Source organism: Myotis yumanensis, unplaced genomic scaffold (genome assembly GCF_028538775.1).
Source record: "Myotis yumanensis isolate MYYU_CA2020_CCGP unplaced genomic scaffold, mMyoYum1.0.hap1 SCAF_14, whole genome shotgun sequence".
NCBI lineage: Eukaryota > Metazoa > Chordata > Mammalia > Chiroptera > Vespertilionidae > Myotis > Myotis yumanensis.
In genome coordinates this window covers 31,982,676-32,001,376 of record NW_027223765.1, presented here as the reverse complement: position 1 = coordinate 32,001,376, position 18,701 = coordinate 31,982,676, and the positions used below count along the sequence as shown (strand labels likewise).

Below are 18,701 nucleotides of genomic sequence, written 5' to 3'. Positions count from 1 at the left end.
AACCAGTTAGGGCCACCTTATCAATCTTTACTGAAGCCTCATTTTACCTGAAACACACTCCTTATCTTCTGAGGAAATTTCATTCATTCCAACAGAGGCTTCAAGTATCACTTAATACTAATGACTCTCAAATCCACATCTCCAGCTCTTTTCTCTAAGCTTCAGATCTGCATTCCAGTCAACCAAAGATGTTCCACCAAGATGTTCCCCAGGTAATACAAATTTAACTTGCCTTAAACCAAAAGCATCCTCTCCCCTTTCCATTCTCCACTCAAAACTGAATGCTCCTGTCCTGGCCAGTGTGGTCAGTGGTTAGAGCAGCAGCCTATGCATTGAAGAATCACGGGTTCGATTCCCTGTCAAGGGTACATACCTGTGTTGCAGGTTCAATCCCTGATCTTTGTTGGGGTGCATGAGGGAGGCAACCAAATCGATGTGTCTCACATTGATGCTTCTCTTTCTCCTCCCCCTTTTTCTTTTTCTCCCCCTCTCTCCCTCCCTTCCACTCTCTAAAAAAATCAATAGAAAAAATATCCTCGAGTGAGGATAAACAAACAAACAAACAAAAACTGAATGCTCCTACTGGGTTCCTTATACCAGTTAACTGTAGCCATACTAACAAGACATTTTCAGCTCTTTCTCTTCTCACATCCTCTTTGCCCACTTAGTCCCTAAATCCTATTTGAAGCTACTCCTGTGAAGTACATGTCCTCATTTGCATTTCCACTGCCATCACCCTATCCATCTCATTTGGTAACAGCCTTCTGGTTGGTCTCTCTGCCTCTAATCTCTCTAATATAAACTATAAACTATATAGTATATGTGTATATATATTTACTTAATATATATATTTAAAAACATGTGTGTATATATAGCTATATATAATTACATATAATACTTTAAATATGTAATCAATAGACTGAGTTTATAGTTTGAAATTACTGTTGTAGGAAGTTGTAAAACTATAAAAGTATATATGTACTAGAGGCCTGATGCACGAAATTCGTGCCAGGGTAGGCCTTCCTTCCCCCAGCTGCTGGCACCAGCTTCCCTCTGGCACCCAGGACCCGGGCTTCCCTAGCAGCCCTGGCTTCGTCCGGAAGGTCGTCCAGAAGGATGTCCATTCTAATTAGCATATTACCCTTTTATTACAGATATACAGCTATATGTAATTTTTAAAAGGTTCCTTATTCTTAAGAGGCTCAACACTACTGTCTATAGAATAAGGTTCAAATTCCTTAGCACAGCTTTTAGGGTCCATCACAACTTTACCCCAATTATTATTCCCATCTTCTACCATCCTCCTCTTAGTAATTTATATACTCCAGCAGATACACCACAAATATGATTCAACTTTTCTCCTCTGTTTCTGTCAATCCCTATTTCCTTGAAACTTCTTCCTACCTAAGTAGTCTGTTAATCTTCCACCAAACAAAATGAACTGTTCTCCCCTCTCTGCCCGCAAATACTTTGTTCATACCTCTAGCACTGAACCTATCATAATATATTAGTATTAGAGTACAAGTCTGCCTCTGATAGCCTGAGTCCTATTCATCTTAACATTCCCATCCATTGTATGCCACATATAAGTGTGTATAAATGTTTATTTAATTTAATTGAGAATGAAGCCTCAGGGGTGATCTATAATTAAGGGTTTGCTAGAGAGAGGAGAATATGCATGGAGGAAAAAGAAGTCAGAAGAAAGACAACTAGGAAAAAACAATGTCATTAAACTGTTTTTTTCCTTGGCAATCTAAAGAGTGAAATGTGACGGATGCAGATGAGGATTAAAAACCGCTTTTTGTGACAGAAAAAGTATTGCTATGAATATAGCTGACAAGAGTTAACATATTTAACAAATAAAGATACATAAGAATAACTAAAAGATATAACTCCAGCAAATATAAAATGGGTAAAAAATGAGCAACTAACTCATAAAAGAAAAATGAAAGACATAAAAAATTCCCCAAATTCACTAATAATCAGAAAAATGCAAGTTAAAAAATTAAATACTAATTTTTCACCTATCAAATTGTAAAATGTTTTCAATGACAATATCCAGAAGGATGAGGATATGAAATGGTTATGCCCATGCATGTCTGGGGTAATGTAAATTAGTACAATATTTCTGGGACCAATGTAAAAACATATATAGAGGAAATCCTAAAAATATTCATACCCTTTGCCTCAGTATTTTCACTTCTAAAAATTTATACTAAAAAAATGGACGTACAAAAATATATGCACAAGGATGTTCACAGCAGCACCATTTAGAGCACCAAAAATCTGGAATCATAGATGTTTACCAACAAAGAAGCAGTTAAAATAATACATTCCTATGCAAAAGATATTATATAACAAATATTTTAAAAACATATTTACTAACACAGGAAAAAGATCATAGCTTGCTATTAAATGAAAAAGAAAAAAACTGAACATAGAATGGAATACAAAATGGGAAAAAATATACAAATTCTTAACTATGTATAGTTATTCCTGTGCAGAGTCATTATTAGTCACTAAGATTATGTAATAGTTTTAAAATTAAGAAAAACTATGTTGTTTTTAAGGTTACTTGATTTTCCCTAAATGATTTTTGCAAACTTAAAGGAAGAATATAGACCATTTGTTAAAAAGAATTCAATAGCAAAGCAGAAACAAATGGTGGTTAAGAGAACTAAGTCGAATAAGCTTAATCATTTAAACTGTAGGAGACTTGAACATATTTCAAATCAGAAAGGAGAGATGCTAATGATGAAATTCAGGGTACTAAAAGGGAAGAGAATAATACATGTAAATTATAGACCTCTACCTGTTATTAAAATACAAAGATACTGGTACAAAGATCATGAATGTGACACATATGTAGTCCACTGAGGCTCAGACAATTATTTAGGAAGTAGAGTTATTGGTCACCAATATAAACAGACATAAAACATATTATCATATTAGAGTGAATTAATTAGTTCTATTAGAAAAACTTCAAAAACAGAAGTTCTTTGGGGTATCAAATACTGTGATCTTAGTATAAAACATTCTTGAACCATTTAACATAATATGTACTGAACATTTACTAAATGTAAGACACTCTGTGAGCGATGGCCTCTGCTCCATAAATATCATATTCAACTAGATATTAAACAACAAACTGATGAACAAGATATTAAACAACAAACTGATGAACAAGTGTAATGAGTACTTTGGAGAGGGACCCATCAGGTATAAGGAAACATAGGACACCATGACCAGGAGGGATCAAATTAAAAATCAGATGAACAAATGAACATGAAGACTAGAGAAAAGGATTAGAAATGCTGAGCATATATTATTGTTGTTTACAACACTTTATATTTAGAGAAAGAATGAACATTAAAACCACTGTTGTGATTAAAGATAATTATGAGTAGTAATTATCTTTACTTACCTATACGAAGGTCTCTTTGTAAAACATTCTTATCATAAACATAGAAAGACAAATACTGGAAAGTTCTTGGAATCTCAAAGTAAAATTCTTCACTGAAAAATGGGCTAGAGAGAAAAAGGGGAAAGTTCATATTATAAATTTAACAGTGTCCTCAAATAATATTTTCAATAAAATTAAATTACACACTAAAAAACTGTTAAGAAAAGTTTCAAAAGCTCCAAAATAATTCTCTATGCTAAATTTCAACCAAATACTGTACAAACCAAGTTGAACTCTGAAAGGACCTCAATTGCGAGGTTGAGCTCTGAACACACAGCTTTTCAGGAGTCATGTGAACAGAAGACCCAGTAATTGTCTAGGGTCACGCTCACCTAAAGTGGACACAAATGAGAGCGGAGGACAGTGTCATCATCATCTCAGAAATATGTAAAGCTATATTAATTACAATAATACGTAACACCTAAAATGGGTAATGTCACGTAACACGCTACTTTAAAATATATTTTAAAATATAAAAGTTATTTTTTTAAAAATATATTTTATTGATTTTTTTACAGAGAGGAAGGGAAAGGGATAGAGAATTAGAAACATCGATGAGAGAGAAACATCAATCAGCTGCCTCCTGCACACTCCCTACTGGGAATGTGCCCGCAACCAAGGTACATGGCCTTGACCGGAATCGAACCTGGGACTCTTGAGTCCGCAGGCTGACGCTCTATCCACTGAGCCAAACCGGTTAGGGCAAAGTTATTTTTTAATCAACTTTACTGAGATATAAATTACATATAATAAAATTCAAAGTATAAAAATTATTTTTGATAAGTTTATAAACTGTGTAGCCTCCTTCTCAATTAGGATATGGTAACTATATCCCCAGTTTCCTTATGCTCTTCTGCAGTTACCCTACCATACCTGCTACAGGCAACAAGTGATCTGATTTCTATCACTATAGACCAGTGGTTCTCAACCTGTGGGTCGAGACCCCTTTGGGGGTCGAACGACCCTTTCACAGGGGTCACCTAAGACCATCGGAAAACACATATATAATTACATATTGTTGTTTTTTTTTTTTCAAATATATTTTATTGATTTTTTACAGAGAGGAAGGGAGAGAGACAGAGAGTTAGAAACATCGCTGAGAGAGAAACATCGATCAGCTGCCTCCTGCACATCTCCCACTGGGGATGTGCCCGCAACCCAGGTACATGCCCTTGACCAGAATCGAACCTGGGACCTTTCAGTCCGCAGGCCGACGCTCTATCCACTGAGCCAAACCAGTTTCAGCGATTACATATTGTTTTTGTGATTAATCACTATGCTTTAATTATGTTCAATTTGTAACAATGAAATTGGAGATCACCACAACATGAGGAACTGTATTAAAGGGTCGCGGCAGCCCTAGCCGGCTTGGCTCAGTGGATAGAGCGTTAGCCTGCGGACTGAAGGGTCCCAGGTTCGATTCCGGCTTAGGGTACATGCCTGGGTTTCGGGCTCGATCCCCAGTAGGGGGTGTGCAGGAGGCAGCCGATCAATGATTCTCTCTCATCATTGATGTTTCTATCTCTCTCTCCCTCTCCCTTCCTCTCTGAAATCAATATAGAAATATATTTAAAGGGTTGAGGCATTAGGAAGGTTGAGAACCACTGCTATAGACAGACCTGGTGTAGAATTTCATACAAATGAAATCAAATAGTATGTACTTTTAAAAAATATATATTTTTTATTGATTTTTTACAGAGGAAGGGAGAGGGAATAGAGAGTTAGAAACATTGATGAGAGAGAAACATCGATCAGCTGCTTCCTGCACACAGCCCACTGGGTATGTGCCCGCAACCAAGGTACATGCCCTTGACTGGAACCGAACCTGGGACCCTTGGGTCTGCAGGCCAACGCTCCATCCACTGAGCCAAACTGGTCAGGGAAATAGTATGTACTCTTGCATCCAGCTTCTTTCACTCAGCTAACGTCTACAAGATTTTTTTCCATTTTCTGTGTATATCAGCAGTTCATTTGCTGAGTAATATTTCATTTATGAATACCCCACAATCCATTCTCCTAGTGATATCATTTGAGTTATTTCCAGTTTGGGCTATTAAAAATTAAGCTGCTGTTAATATTTTTATACAAGGCTTTTCTTGGATATATGCTTTCAATTCTTTTGGGTAGGTAACTAAGAATGGAATTGCTGGGTTAAAGGGTAGGTGAAATTTTAATTTATAAAAAATGGTCAAACTGTTTTCCAACCTTTTTTACATTCCTACCAGAAATGTGTGAGAGCTTCTGATTGCTCCATATCATTGTCAACTGAAAGTCTTTTTAAAATGAGCTATTCTAGTGAATGTGACATGATAAATTTATACACCTGTGTAATCTCTACCCAAATCAAGATATAGACCATTTCTATCTCCCCAAAAAGTTCCCCTCCACACTGTCACAGGAACTAGTGATCTGATTTTTATATTGACACATTATGTTCAAGAATCTATAGTGACAGAAACGGTTTAAAAATAGCATTTCCCTGATAACTAATGATGTTGAATATTTTTTCATGTGCTTGTTGGCCACTTGTCTATCTTCTTTTGGGAAATATCTATTTGGGTTTTCTTTCTTTTTTTTAATGGGTTGTCCTTTATTTAAAAAGTAAATTCTGGATACAAGTCCTTTGTCAGAATATTTTCTCCCAGTTGGGGCTTGCAATTTCATTTTCTTGATAGTGTCTGTTGAAGAGCAAAAGGCTGAGTTTTTTATGAAATCCAGTTTATCAATTTTTCTCTTCTATGATGAGTATTTTTTGCATCCTAAGTAAATATCTTTGCCTACCCCCAAGTTTCTAAGAGTTTTTCCTATGCAATAGTTTATTTTTACAAGTGCATTTGAAGAATGCTATTTTGATATTTAAATTATTCTGTGAAGACAGAAATCTCTGAAATGCTAGTGGACATCTTGTCAAGCATTCCTCTTTCCTGAGAATGTTTAGTTCAAAGATACTTTGAAAATGTCACCATTAAATGCAATTTCTTTAGGATGTCACAACTTAAAGAGAAGCTAAAATGCAAAGTAAAATGCTCTTTGAGAAGTCATTTCCAAATTTGTCCAGAAAACAGTTGACTCAGCTTTTCAGTTGTTATAATGCCTCATCAACTTTTGTCAATACTTGTTTCACATCAACTGTAACCAAATTCTTAAAAGTTGGTCTGTCAAAATAATTGTCTTCTAATTAGTCTCCACATAGAAATTGATATAATAACAACTATTAGGCAAAGGCATGGCATGTTCAGATATTTGTCTCCTTTGTATCATTTTACAAACAATTATAAAATGTAGACTTCCTTTTATATATCATACATCCACACTTGAATATTATTTTTAAAACACATTCTAAAGCCGAATAAGAATAACATGAGACTTAATTACCAAGTAATCTGTGTCACTGTATCATCCCAATCTCAACAATACCTATATTTGGTTGGCCACACCTTTATTTTATAAATAAATAATCAATCAATCAATTTGAAGAAAACTTTTCAACAAGGTTCGTAAGAAGCAATGACTAGATCATGCATATGACTCCTAAGGAAATTCCTGGTGTGGAGAAGAGGAGCCCCAGGCACAAGTAGTACTGCCAGCCCTCAGCTTGTTTATATATCACCTACTTTTAAGAAGGATTTGACCCTAGCTGGTTTGGCTCAGTGGATAGAGCGTCAGCCTGCGGACTGAAAGGTCCCAGGTTTGATTCCGGTCAGGGGTACATGCCTAGGTTTCAGGTTCGATCCCCAGTAGGGGGCATGCAGGAGATAGCCGATCAGTGATTCTCTGTCATCATTGATGTTTCTATCTCTCTCTCCCTCTCCCTTCCTCTCTGATATATATGGATTTGAGTGAGGTAAAGATTTAGGAGCTATAGATTCCATATGTAATTCCCACTTACCTGTCATGAAAATGCTATACACAGACTACGTATAAAAACTGTAATATCCAGAATCCACAAAAGATCTAAGTGGTTTCTACTGATTTTTAACTTAACAGCTTATCACAATATGCAAAAGGATAAAAAAAACACTGAAATGAGCACCATGTGAACAAGTGTTTAGATTCTTTCACACTATTCCACAAGCAAAAATGCTAGGGGACACCTAGAATTGAAAAAGTACTTAGTCTAACTAGTACATAATCTGTATTGAATGACCTAAGATAACCACTGCTAACTTTAAAATATCTTCCAAGTTGACCTAGAAAAATAATTGAAGATGGACAAAAATAATTGTTTTCTCATTTCATTTTCCTCTACACAAATATATGGAAAGGCCAGGTTTAAAAAAAGTAAGCTAATTTTAGTTGCTCATTTACAAGGTTACATATTAGAAATTACCACAAATATTCAACTTATGAATAATTACTAGTTTTGTATATCACTGATTTTTTGTGTGATATGGAATCAGTATACATTAAGTAACAAATTGAGATTTTAATAGTTTCAGGTCCCAATCTTAGTTTTGCTTCTAACTTCCTTTATTATATGCACAAATTATTCAGCCTTTTGGTGACTTAGTTTCATCATTTATAACATATAAATAACAACAATTCTAATATAACAGACAGGTGATCTATAACTAAAGATATGAAGTGTATTATTTCAAATCTTTTTGAGTTGCTAAAGTATTTTCAGCTTTATACAATGTCTTTCTTATGAAGAATTTAATATACATTCAAAATTATAAATATTGACAATAAAGACATAATGGGGAAAACTTCAGAGAAAAAAAAGGTCAAGTATAAAGGAAAAATATATAAAACTGAATAATATATACATGACATACAATTTACCTGTCATGATACTCAATATTTCATCCACCACATGTTCATTCCAACAACTCCCACAGGGCCCTTGTTTTGACTCTGCTGTCTGAACAAGGCTGCACCCTTCCAGCTCTGCTCTGCTCTGCACTGCACTGTCCACAAACACTGCCACAGGGCAGAGGTGACAACTTCAATTTTATGAGTTAGAATTTACTACGATACTCTCAAAGTGCTATTGCATTTTCAAAGATAAGTGGCTTGTATAAACTGTAAGAATTTATTTATTTTTAAGAGAAATAAAATAATGATGTAGTTTGAGAAAAGTTCAAATGAATGGACAAAATTCAGCCTAGAGAGTAAACTGAGGTATATGACAGTTGTTTTAAAAAACTTGAGAGTGTCATGTGAAACTTGTTTTCCTGTAATCCAAGGGACATAATTAAGAACAATTAAGAGGAAGATATACTTTGAGGCAATGAAAAGCCACACGAAAGCAAGTAAGCACTGTGTCTAACTTGTTCTCATGGATATATTAATATATAGCTCCCAGCACTTTTTTAGCACATATTAAATTCTTTTATTAGACATTAATTGACTAAAAATAATAGCTTTCTAAGAGTCAAAATATTTCCAAGACCAGACAGGCTGATTAGGAGGCAGTGAACTCCTTGGGTACTGGTACATCATCAAGCAAATGCCAGGGACCACCTGTCAAAAATAACTGTCAGAAGAAAACAAGCATAAGGCAGTCGAGCTCAATGCCTATTAAGGCTCCTTCAAACTCTGAGACTCTGTAATTCCAAAATTAAATTCAGAAGGTAAAAGAAAAATAAAAGTTTCATATGAAGAAAGTCTTTTTGATGAAGTCTGAAAATTTATTAATAAATATATCATATGAACTATAATTTACCAATTTTATACAAACCTTAAAGATTTTTCAACAACTTGAGTACGATAAACCTCTTCCTGATCCAAATTTATGGTGCAGAAACAATCTCTCATTTTGTTGGGTCCAAGATAAGGCAATAAATTTTTTGCTTCACCTGTTGGCATAAAAAATGAAACTGGTGTTAAATATCACCAGCTGCTTCATGCTAAACCTTATACAGGATTAATTCATCCAAAAGAACATAAAAGATGTGGCACAGGAAAAAAAAATTAGTGATTAGAAAAAAAAGATTAACTTGTAAAGGGGTTTGGTGATACTGAGGGAGGAGCTGTGTTTAAAGGGGCGTGTGAGGTCATATTACATCACTGTATCCCTGTTATTAGAAAGGGGCAATCCTCCAACGTGTGCTGTCCATCCCATCCCACCAGCACCAGCTCAAGAACTTGACTCTACAATTAATCCTTCTTTCTTATATCATCAGTAATTTTCCTTTCTAGTAAATCGTTCCCATCAGCACATGAACAAGCTTTGGTATTTCCCAATTTTAAAAAAGCACAAAAAGAAAATCTCCTTTGACTCCACCTCCTCCCTTGTGGTATCATTCCATCTTTAGAGTCCCTTTCACAGCAAAACTTCTTGAAAGCAATTATCTCCAGGCATTCTCTAATTTCTCATCTTCCATTCATTCTTCAACTCTTTCCAATCAGCTTCTAACTCCATGATGACACTGAAACTGTCTTGCCTAGTGCCAAGACCAACAGTCATTTCTCTGTCCTCCTACCTGATCTGGCAGCACTATCCTATAAATAAAAGGGTAATATGCAAATAGACTGAACAGCGGAAATGACTGGTTGACATGCACTGACCACCTGGGGGCAGACGCTCAACGCAGGAGCTGCCCCCTGGTGGTCAGTGTGCTCCCACAGGGGGAGCGCCGCTCAGCCAGAAGCTAGGCTCACAGCTCATGGCTGGCGAGCACATTGGCGGTGGCAGGAGCCTCTCCTGCCTGTGTGGTAGTGCTAAGGATGTCCAACTGAGGGCTTTGCGGGGAGCAGGCCTAAGCTGTCAGTCAGACATCCCCCGAGGGCTCCCGGACTTCGAGAGGGCGCAGGCCAGGCTGAGGGACCCCATCCCTTGCCCCGAGTGCACGAATCTCGTGCACCGGGCCTCTAATTTAAAATAAGTTAAAAAAAATAATACTAACATCCATCCTTAAATTGTCCTCTTTTCTTGGCTTCCACAACTCTGGCTTTCCTCCTACATCACTGGCCCTCTCTCCTGACTTCTCTTCCTCCTCACCTCTAAATCTTACAATGCTTCAGGGCTCTGTTGTGAACCACCTTCTCTTCCTTTCCCAAGCAAACTCTTTCAGTATATGATGTTAATGCTGATGCTTCCCAAATCTACGTTTCCAGGTCTGATACCTTCTTGTCAACACTAGCTATGAATACCCAAGTGCCTCCTTGGAATCTGTAGAAATCTCAAATTTAACAAGTCCCAGACAAATCATCTGACTTCCTATCTTAAAACAGGCTCTTCCCCCAGTCTACTACCACCTTCCTCTTTTTCTCACCATCCTCCCCAAACCTCCCACCCACACATCAAGTCCATCAACAAGTCCAACAGACCCTCCAAAATAAATCCTAAATCCAACCACTCCTCAATCACCTTCACTGGTTGCACCCTATACTCTACTCAGCATCACACAGTGTGATCTTTTAAACACATCATTCAGGTCAGCCACTCCCCTGCTCCAATACCATTCCATTTCACTTAACTTCACTTAATACAATCCCATTTCTAAATTCCCACTGTCATGGTCTAGAGTTAGACAGCCCTACTGAACTGTCTTCTCCTCTCTGACCTCTTCTCCTCCCACTTTCCCCTGTGTTCACCTTCTTTCCATTCATGAACCATGTCAAGCTTGCTCAAGCTTAGGGCCTCTGCCTGGAGTGCTCTAACCCATAGCTGGCTCTTATCACTCAGGTCTCAGCTCAAAGGTCCCTTCCTCAGTGAAACCTTCTCTGACTATTGTTACCACATTTTATTTCTCTGTTTCTTTTCATGATAGCGTTTATAACTATCTGAAACTCTGTTAATATTACTTAAGTGTCTATTTTCTGGTTCCGCCTTAAGGCCTGAGAATTTGTTGATCCCCCAAGTCTAAAATAGTGACTGCCACACAGTAAGGAAGACACTTGAGAGAATTTGTTGAATGCAGATTAAGAAAACCAATAAGTCTAGTTTGAAGTTCTTGTAAGATGTGCTTGGGCCATAAGGACACACAAAAGTGTGGGTGCTGAAATCAGACACCAAAGTACTAAATTAGAAAAGCAAGACAGTTGGCATAAGGAAAAGAGCTTTGCCCTAACAATCATGAAATCAATGTTCCTGTCTTACCTCTGCTACCAAGTGGCTAAATGACTTCAGACAAATCACTGAAGCACAGCTTTCCCGGTGAAAGTTTGGAATAGATAAACTTAAGTCTCTTATTATTTATCAACTTTAAAATTAAAGGCCACTTAAACCAATATATTTTAAAGAAGTTTATCAAAAAGTTAAGAAGCACCTATGAATAAAACTCAATAAACAAATACTTTTAAAAAATTAAAATGAGAAAAATCAATGAAAAGGTACCAGTTAGATATCATTGTTACTAAACTTGTCATTGGGAAACTAGAAAAAATTCAATTTACCACTTAAATGGAGTATGTAAAAATACTTATGTTCATCTCAAGTAAGAATCAAGGAATCTAATCTTTTAAATAACCCTAAAATTGCTTCAGATGGGTTGGGCTGTTTCTTAACAGGAAAAAGAATATATATTTGATTTTGTATCCATCCATTCTCTTCCCCTAGATGTCCCTCCTCTTAAACAAGGCTCATCTGGAGTCATCCATCTATCTACCTGTGCTCTCTCTACCTCATCGCCTCCCTTTCACTCCAGAGCACTCAGCAATTCTGTTTTCATTATTTTCAACCTTCTGCTCCTTTAAGTCTCTCCTTCTTTGATATCTCCCCTCTGTATAATCTGTTTTATTTTTAACCAAAAATCCAACTAGGTCACTCTATAGGGCCTGGAATGTAAAGAAATTTAGAATTAAATCATAATAGGCATGCTCCATATCTAATGAGAAAACTTGGAACACTAAATCACTGGCCTTGAATATGTTCCTGTTTCATTCACATAAAAGTGAAGTTTAAGAAAACTATAATACTAAATGTACACATTTCCACTGCCCACCTTTTAAAGAGAGAGACAATGGAGATTATGTTGTCTGCAGCATCCAATGACCTTGATATTATCACATATTTACTTAGAATAAAAACTTAAGTTCTATATAATATATAAAATGCACTCATACCACTTCCTATAAAAGCAGTTATATAATCTGTACTCTTTGAGTATCTATCACTAATGTTCAAATAAACTACACTGACAGTGAATTCATCTAATCAGTGCCCAACTCACCAATCAATCATCCTGTATAATAAAAGCCTAATATGCAAATTGTCCCCTTGGGCGGTCATTCGACCACTCACTATGACGTGCGCTGACCACCAGGGGGCACCGCAGAACATGGCGGGCATCAGCGACGTGGCACTGGCAGCAGGCAGCAGTGGAGGCGCTGCTGGCCCCAATGGGCCCTGACAAGAGCGTGACCTCAGCAGGATAGTGAAGCAGGTGAGCAAGCGGCGCCAAGCCAAAGCGGGTGCAAGCAGGGGCCTGATCGTCTTGCCAATCACCCTGCAGACAGCGACCAGCAGCGGAAGCAGGGCCGCCTGGCTCCCAGGTGCTGTGGGAGCCAGGCAGGGGGCCTGACCCCGACTGATCGCTCCACAGGTGGGATGGTGGAGCAGGTGAGGGGACAGCGCCAGGCCAAGGCGGGGTGCCAGGTGGGGCTGCGGGGCTAGGGGCGCAAGCTGGGGCCTGATCTCTGCAGGCCACCCTGAGGAACCCCAGCCATGCACGAATTTGTGCACTGGGCCTCTAGTACAAATATGTTGATTAAGCCAGCTATCAAGACTTTAAACTGCAACTCCAAAATATAGTATTTAATTGGCATTTTATAAAAGACATAAATCGAAATAATTAATTGCCACTTTGTAAAAAAAAATCAAAAGTGAAGGTTAGAAAAATAATATTGTACCCATTATATCTCTAAGCAAAAGGAGATTATCTTCATAGCACACACTTTATATCAAGCTACACAAAAAGAGAAAACTAAGGAAATTTGGAAGATTGTACTAGTCTTGCATGTGCATTTGCTTTGAGCCTCACTAGTTCTAGTTAATTATGGTATATAAATAAGCAAGTGCATTAAACCAAAAAACAACAAAACAAAACTACTGCTCCTTAAAAGGCAAGCTTCTTGAAAACTTATTCTATAAACTCTGCTCCTACTCATAGCCTGAACCTGCAATTTGCGGTATTTCTTAACTAGATCCTTCAAGAACAATAATACTAAGTGCTACCAAATCAAATGATTGCTTTTCAGTTCCTACCTTATTTAACCATGCTTCAGTATTTGATAGCACTGATCTAGCCTCAGGTTAGGGAACCCACTCCTGATTTTCTCTTACTCCCTTGTTCAGGCTTTTCATCTATTACCCACACCTTAAATGTGAGAAAACTTTTGAAATACCAATTTTAGGTATATTAAAAATTTTTTCACCATAAAAAGACAAAAATATCCTAAAAAACAGCCCTATCTAGTTTTGCTTAGTGGTAGAGAATTGGCCTCAGACTGAAGGGTCCCGGGTTCAATTCTGGTCAAGGGCACATGCCTGGGATGCAGTGGAGGTGTGCAGCAGGCAGCCAATCAGTGATTCTCTCTCATCATTGATGTTTCTATCTCTCTCTCCCCCTCTCCCTGCCTCTCCATAATTAAATTTTAAAAAAATATATATGTATGTAAAAGCCTATTATGCAAATTGTAGAGGCCCGAGTGCACGAAAATTTCTCAGCCCAGCCTGTACCCTCTTGCAGACCGGGAGCCCTCATGGGATGTCTGACTGACAGCTTAGGCCCACTCCCCAGTCTAGTCTCCCTCTGTGAGAAGCGACCCGCTCACTGGCCAGCCCACCCACCATCACCCTGCCACCACCACCGCCTGGTGGCCTCCCTCTGCGGGAAGCAACCGGTGGGGCGATCAGAGAATGGCACCGGCCAGTGGCCCCGCCCCCTTCCGCCCCTCCGCCACCACCGGTCACCGCCGCCCCCCTCCCTCTGCCCCCTGGCACCCATCTTGGCTGGCCTGGCACCACCTACTCGCTGCCCCCCCCCCCACCCCCCACCAACTGGTTGTTCTACTGTTTGGTCGATTTGCATATTTGGCTTTCATTATATAGGAGATATAATACATACACACACACACACACACATACACACTAAAAAACAAATAGCCCAGCCAGTGTGGCTAAGTGGTTGAGCATCGACCTATGAACCAGAAGGTCATGGTTCGATTTCTGGTCAAGGCACATGCTCGAGTTGCGGGCTCAGTCCTCAGTGTGGGGCACGCATGAGGCAGCCAATCAATGATTCTCATCATTGATGTTTCTATCTCTTTCTCCCTTTCCCTTCCTCTTTTAAGTCTCTCTCTCTCTCTCTCTCTCTCTCTCTATATATATATATATATGTATATATATATACACACATATATATATACACACACACATACATACATACATATACATATATATACATAAACAAAAACAAATACTTATACATTTCTCAACATTTGACGGTATTATCTCAATTTATCCATAGCCCATTCAATGGTGGCTATCCTTAAAGAGAATCAGGATCTATATCTGTGGTACATATGGTGGATCAGTATTCTTCATCCATTCCAATGTCCTTTGGTGTATGACTTTATGCACTGCAGAAACTAGAAAGCTAAAAACTACATTTCCCAGCCTCTCTTGCAGTTAGGATTGTGGATGTGACTTAATCAGATGCACTCATTAGAAATTTGGAGGACAGAAGAGAAGGGAAGTTGCATTTAGGCTGATTCTACTGACAAGCACTGTCATAAAGATGTCCAGATTTTCTGCAGCGACATTTGCAGAAGTCCTTGTGTCTAGTTACAGGTTTCATAGGTATCAAGAAGAAAGGCACAAGGCATCCATTCTATCATACAGGTTGTAGTATGTGTAGCTTGGTTCTAGAGCCAACTGTAGTGACAACAGATTACTGATGAAGATGGCTGCTTGCTGATGGTTATTTCCTAAGAGTGGCAGATTCCTGATCATGCAGAGGCAACAAGGTTGTAAGACAAACAGCTAAAAATTACAGCTTCCCAATTCTGCAGGCACCTTTCTAATCCTAAAAGAGATAGTAACTCTGTTGGTGGTCCAGTTGCATTGACTTCTGAATGTCATTGCTGAAAATTCAACATCGAATCCGTTTCTGCAGTGTTTCCAACAATTCTATAAGCCACTTAAAATATTTTACTAAATCTCTTTCTGCTTAAACTAGCTAGAGCTGATTCTATAAACTTAACCCTTTATTTCTAAACAAATTAGAAAATTCCATCCTACATTACTAGTCATCAGAGTTTGGGAAATTTTTCAGCTAGATGTGGCTATCTGGATCAAACTTGGACTCAGAAATGACAGAGCAATATCTTATTAAAAACGACTTTTATTGTTCCAGTAGATAGTGAGTTGAATAGCACAGCATGATCCAATGGTAAATGCTTCAACCTGGGAAACGGAGACAGATGGATCTTAATTCTCTGTACTGTTGTATCTGTCTCTGACAAACATTTCTTCATTTCCTACTGCAGCATTTGGATGTGGTTTTTAAAATAGGCTCAATAATATAGTGTCATGTTTCCATGAATCTGGGAGTATCAACTTTTCAACATTCAAACCATATGCACCATTTTGGTACCTCCATCTTTTAAAAAAATATTATTTTTTCTAACATAAAAGTTTTTATTGATTGATTTTAGAGAGAGAAAGAGGAAAGGACAGAGAGACAGAGAGAGATTTATTGTTCCACTTATTTATGCATTCATTAGTTTATTCCTGTATGTGCTCTGATTGGAGATCGAACCACAACCTTGGCATATCAGACCAAATGAGCTATCTGGCCTGGGTACCTCTATCTTATCCTTAAATTTATACACATCATGTTTTAAAGTAATAAGATTAAAGTATTCCAGACATTCAATATATTGCTGAGACAGGACACTTAAGCAAGACAAATGAAATAATGGAAGTGGTTTTTAATTGCATTTGAATGAAAGAAATGTTTTTAGCTTATCCCTCATTTAAAAAATTCTGCACATGCCAGAGTACTGCAATATGCAAAGGAAGATATTTGTCTACAAAAGCAGATGTATTGGCCCTACACCAAATAGTACAGACCTGATTATATTTTCAAATGTCACTATTTCCTTCAACAGTGAATCAAGATCAGGAGATATATTATTGACAAAACAACTGTACCTCTATGAAGAAAGGAAGCTGGCTTTCAAGCTCAATACCTTTTATTGTGTAACAATATCCTTTCTTGTTGAATTCATAAATGGTACTCCTTAAGATCTTTTCTAGTCTACATTATGACTTATATAATTGTTAACTAAATTTTTAAAAAAATTCCTAAAGCATGGATTTTGAGAGATGAGCAAACTAATCTCCACAGGGCATTTCTTCTCCTTCATAGATGTACTGCAAGTATACCAAGTACACCTTCACACTACACATCAGTGGTTTTTGTCCAACCATAAAATGAAACAGCCTCTTGCCTACTCATGTCATAGTAATTGTTTCTCTGCATCATACATAGCTTGCAACATCATATATAGCTTAAATAAAATGCCCTGTTTAGCTTGGCTCCCCATCTGTCGAACTGTTGCCAGTTACCATTTTAATATGTAAACATATGTATCACCCCTTGCTCAAAAATCTTTAATGGTGCCACACTACCCACTTTGCAGAATGAAATCTAAAATTCCTTAGTCTGGCATAAGAACCCTTCATAATCTGACACCATCTACTACACATTTGGCCTCTTCTACTTACTTAATCTTTACCTCCACAAGTTATGCTCTAGCAGTACTCAACTATATTCTCCCATGCCTCCGTACATCTGCAATGTTATTTTCATTGCATGGAATGCTGTTACCTGCTTCCACCCCCCAAAAAGATGTTTAAGGGCATCCTCATAAAGTCTTCTCTCAATTCCTAGGTAGTCATGTCACTCTTTCGTTATTTCCTCATATGTACTTCTACTATAATAATCATATTGTATTGCACTTGTTATATTTCATTCAGCAAATATTTACTAAGTGCCTACAACATGCCAGGAACTTTTCTAAATGCTGGGCATATAACAATGAATAAAAATAGATCTCTGCCCACACAGAACTGTTGTATAATCTAGGCAGGGGAAACAAACATCATAAACTCTTAAACAAGTAAATAAATAATATTTATTGCCATGGAAGAAATACAGTAGGGTAAGAGAGTTAGAGAGTGCCAGGCCCAGAGGGTAGAGAACGGGAGGAGAGCACTGTTATTTTATACAGGGAATCGGGGAAGGCCTTTCTATTAAGGCATTTGAGCATATACCTGAAGGAAGTTAATGAAGGACGGAGCCACGTGGATATCTGAGGAAAGGGATGAATAGGCAAAAAGAATAAAATATGCAAAGGCTCTGAGACAGGATAATTTGGCACACTGAAGGAATAGCCAGTATGACTAAAACAATAAGCCAAGTGGAGAGAGGGAGGAAATGGTAAGAGATGAGGTAGGGGTGGGGAAAAAAAGTAAGTTAAATAGGTCTTATAGGCCAATAGAAAGCCTTTGAGTGAGATGGAAAGCTATTGAAAGATTTTGAACAGAAGAATGGCACTATCTAACTTTTGTTTTTTAAATATATTTTATTGATTTTTTTACAGAGAGGAAGGGAGAGGGATAGAGTTAGAAACATTGATCAGCTGCCTACTGCACACCTCCCACTGGGGATGTGCCCACAACTAAGGTACATGCCCTTGACCCGAATCGAACCCCGGACACTTCAGTCCGCAGGCCGACGCTCTATCCACTGAGCCAAACCGGTTAGGGCTAACTTTTGTTTTAGAAGACTCATTGCAGAAGGGAAAAGGTGGAGGCAGAAGACTAGAAAGGCTATTGTAATAATCATGATTAGATATAAGCTGGGGTGGAAGGCGGTCCTGACATGGAGAGAGGTGGTCAACTGAGTATACATATTGAAGATAGAGCCAACAGGATTTTTGTTATTTTGGATGTAGGTGTGAGAGAAAGAGGGGTCAAGGATGACTTCATAGAGTTTCAGCCTGAGCAGCTGGATGAACAGAGATGCCATTTCCAGAGGGAGGAGCCTCCTGTTAGAGGAAAGGGACCAAGAGTTTGTACTGGGGCCCGGCTGGTGTAGCTCAGTGGTTGAGCATCGACCTATGAACCAGGAAGTCCAGGTCAGGGCATATGTCTGTCTGGGTGGTAGGCTCGATTCCCATTACGGGGCGTGCAGGAGTCAGCCAATCAATGATTCTCTCTCATCATTGATGTTTCTATGTCTCTCTCTTCCTCACCCTCTCTGAAATCAATAAAAAAAAA

General features: G+C 38.1%; 1 protein-coding gene across 2 annotated transcripts in view; it reads right to left on the bottom strand.

Annotated features, from left to right (window-relative positions):
- RASA2 (RAS p21 protein activator 2) overlaps window positions 1-18,701 on the bottom strand; it is a 119,765-nt gene that overhangs the window by 84,366 nt on the left and 16,698 nt on the right. For both annotated transcript variants that reach the window (XM_070433527.1, XM_070433528.1), the window contains exons 2-3: window positions 9,147-9,264; window positions 3,425-3,528 (exon numbers count right to left, since the gene is read on the bottom strand). In XM_070433527.1, coding sequence (XP_070289628.1) covers window positions 3,425-3,528; window positions 9,147-9,264 — 222 coding nt within the window. The remainder of the gene's footprint in view (window positions 1-3,424; window positions 3,529-9,146; window positions 9,265-18,701) is intronic.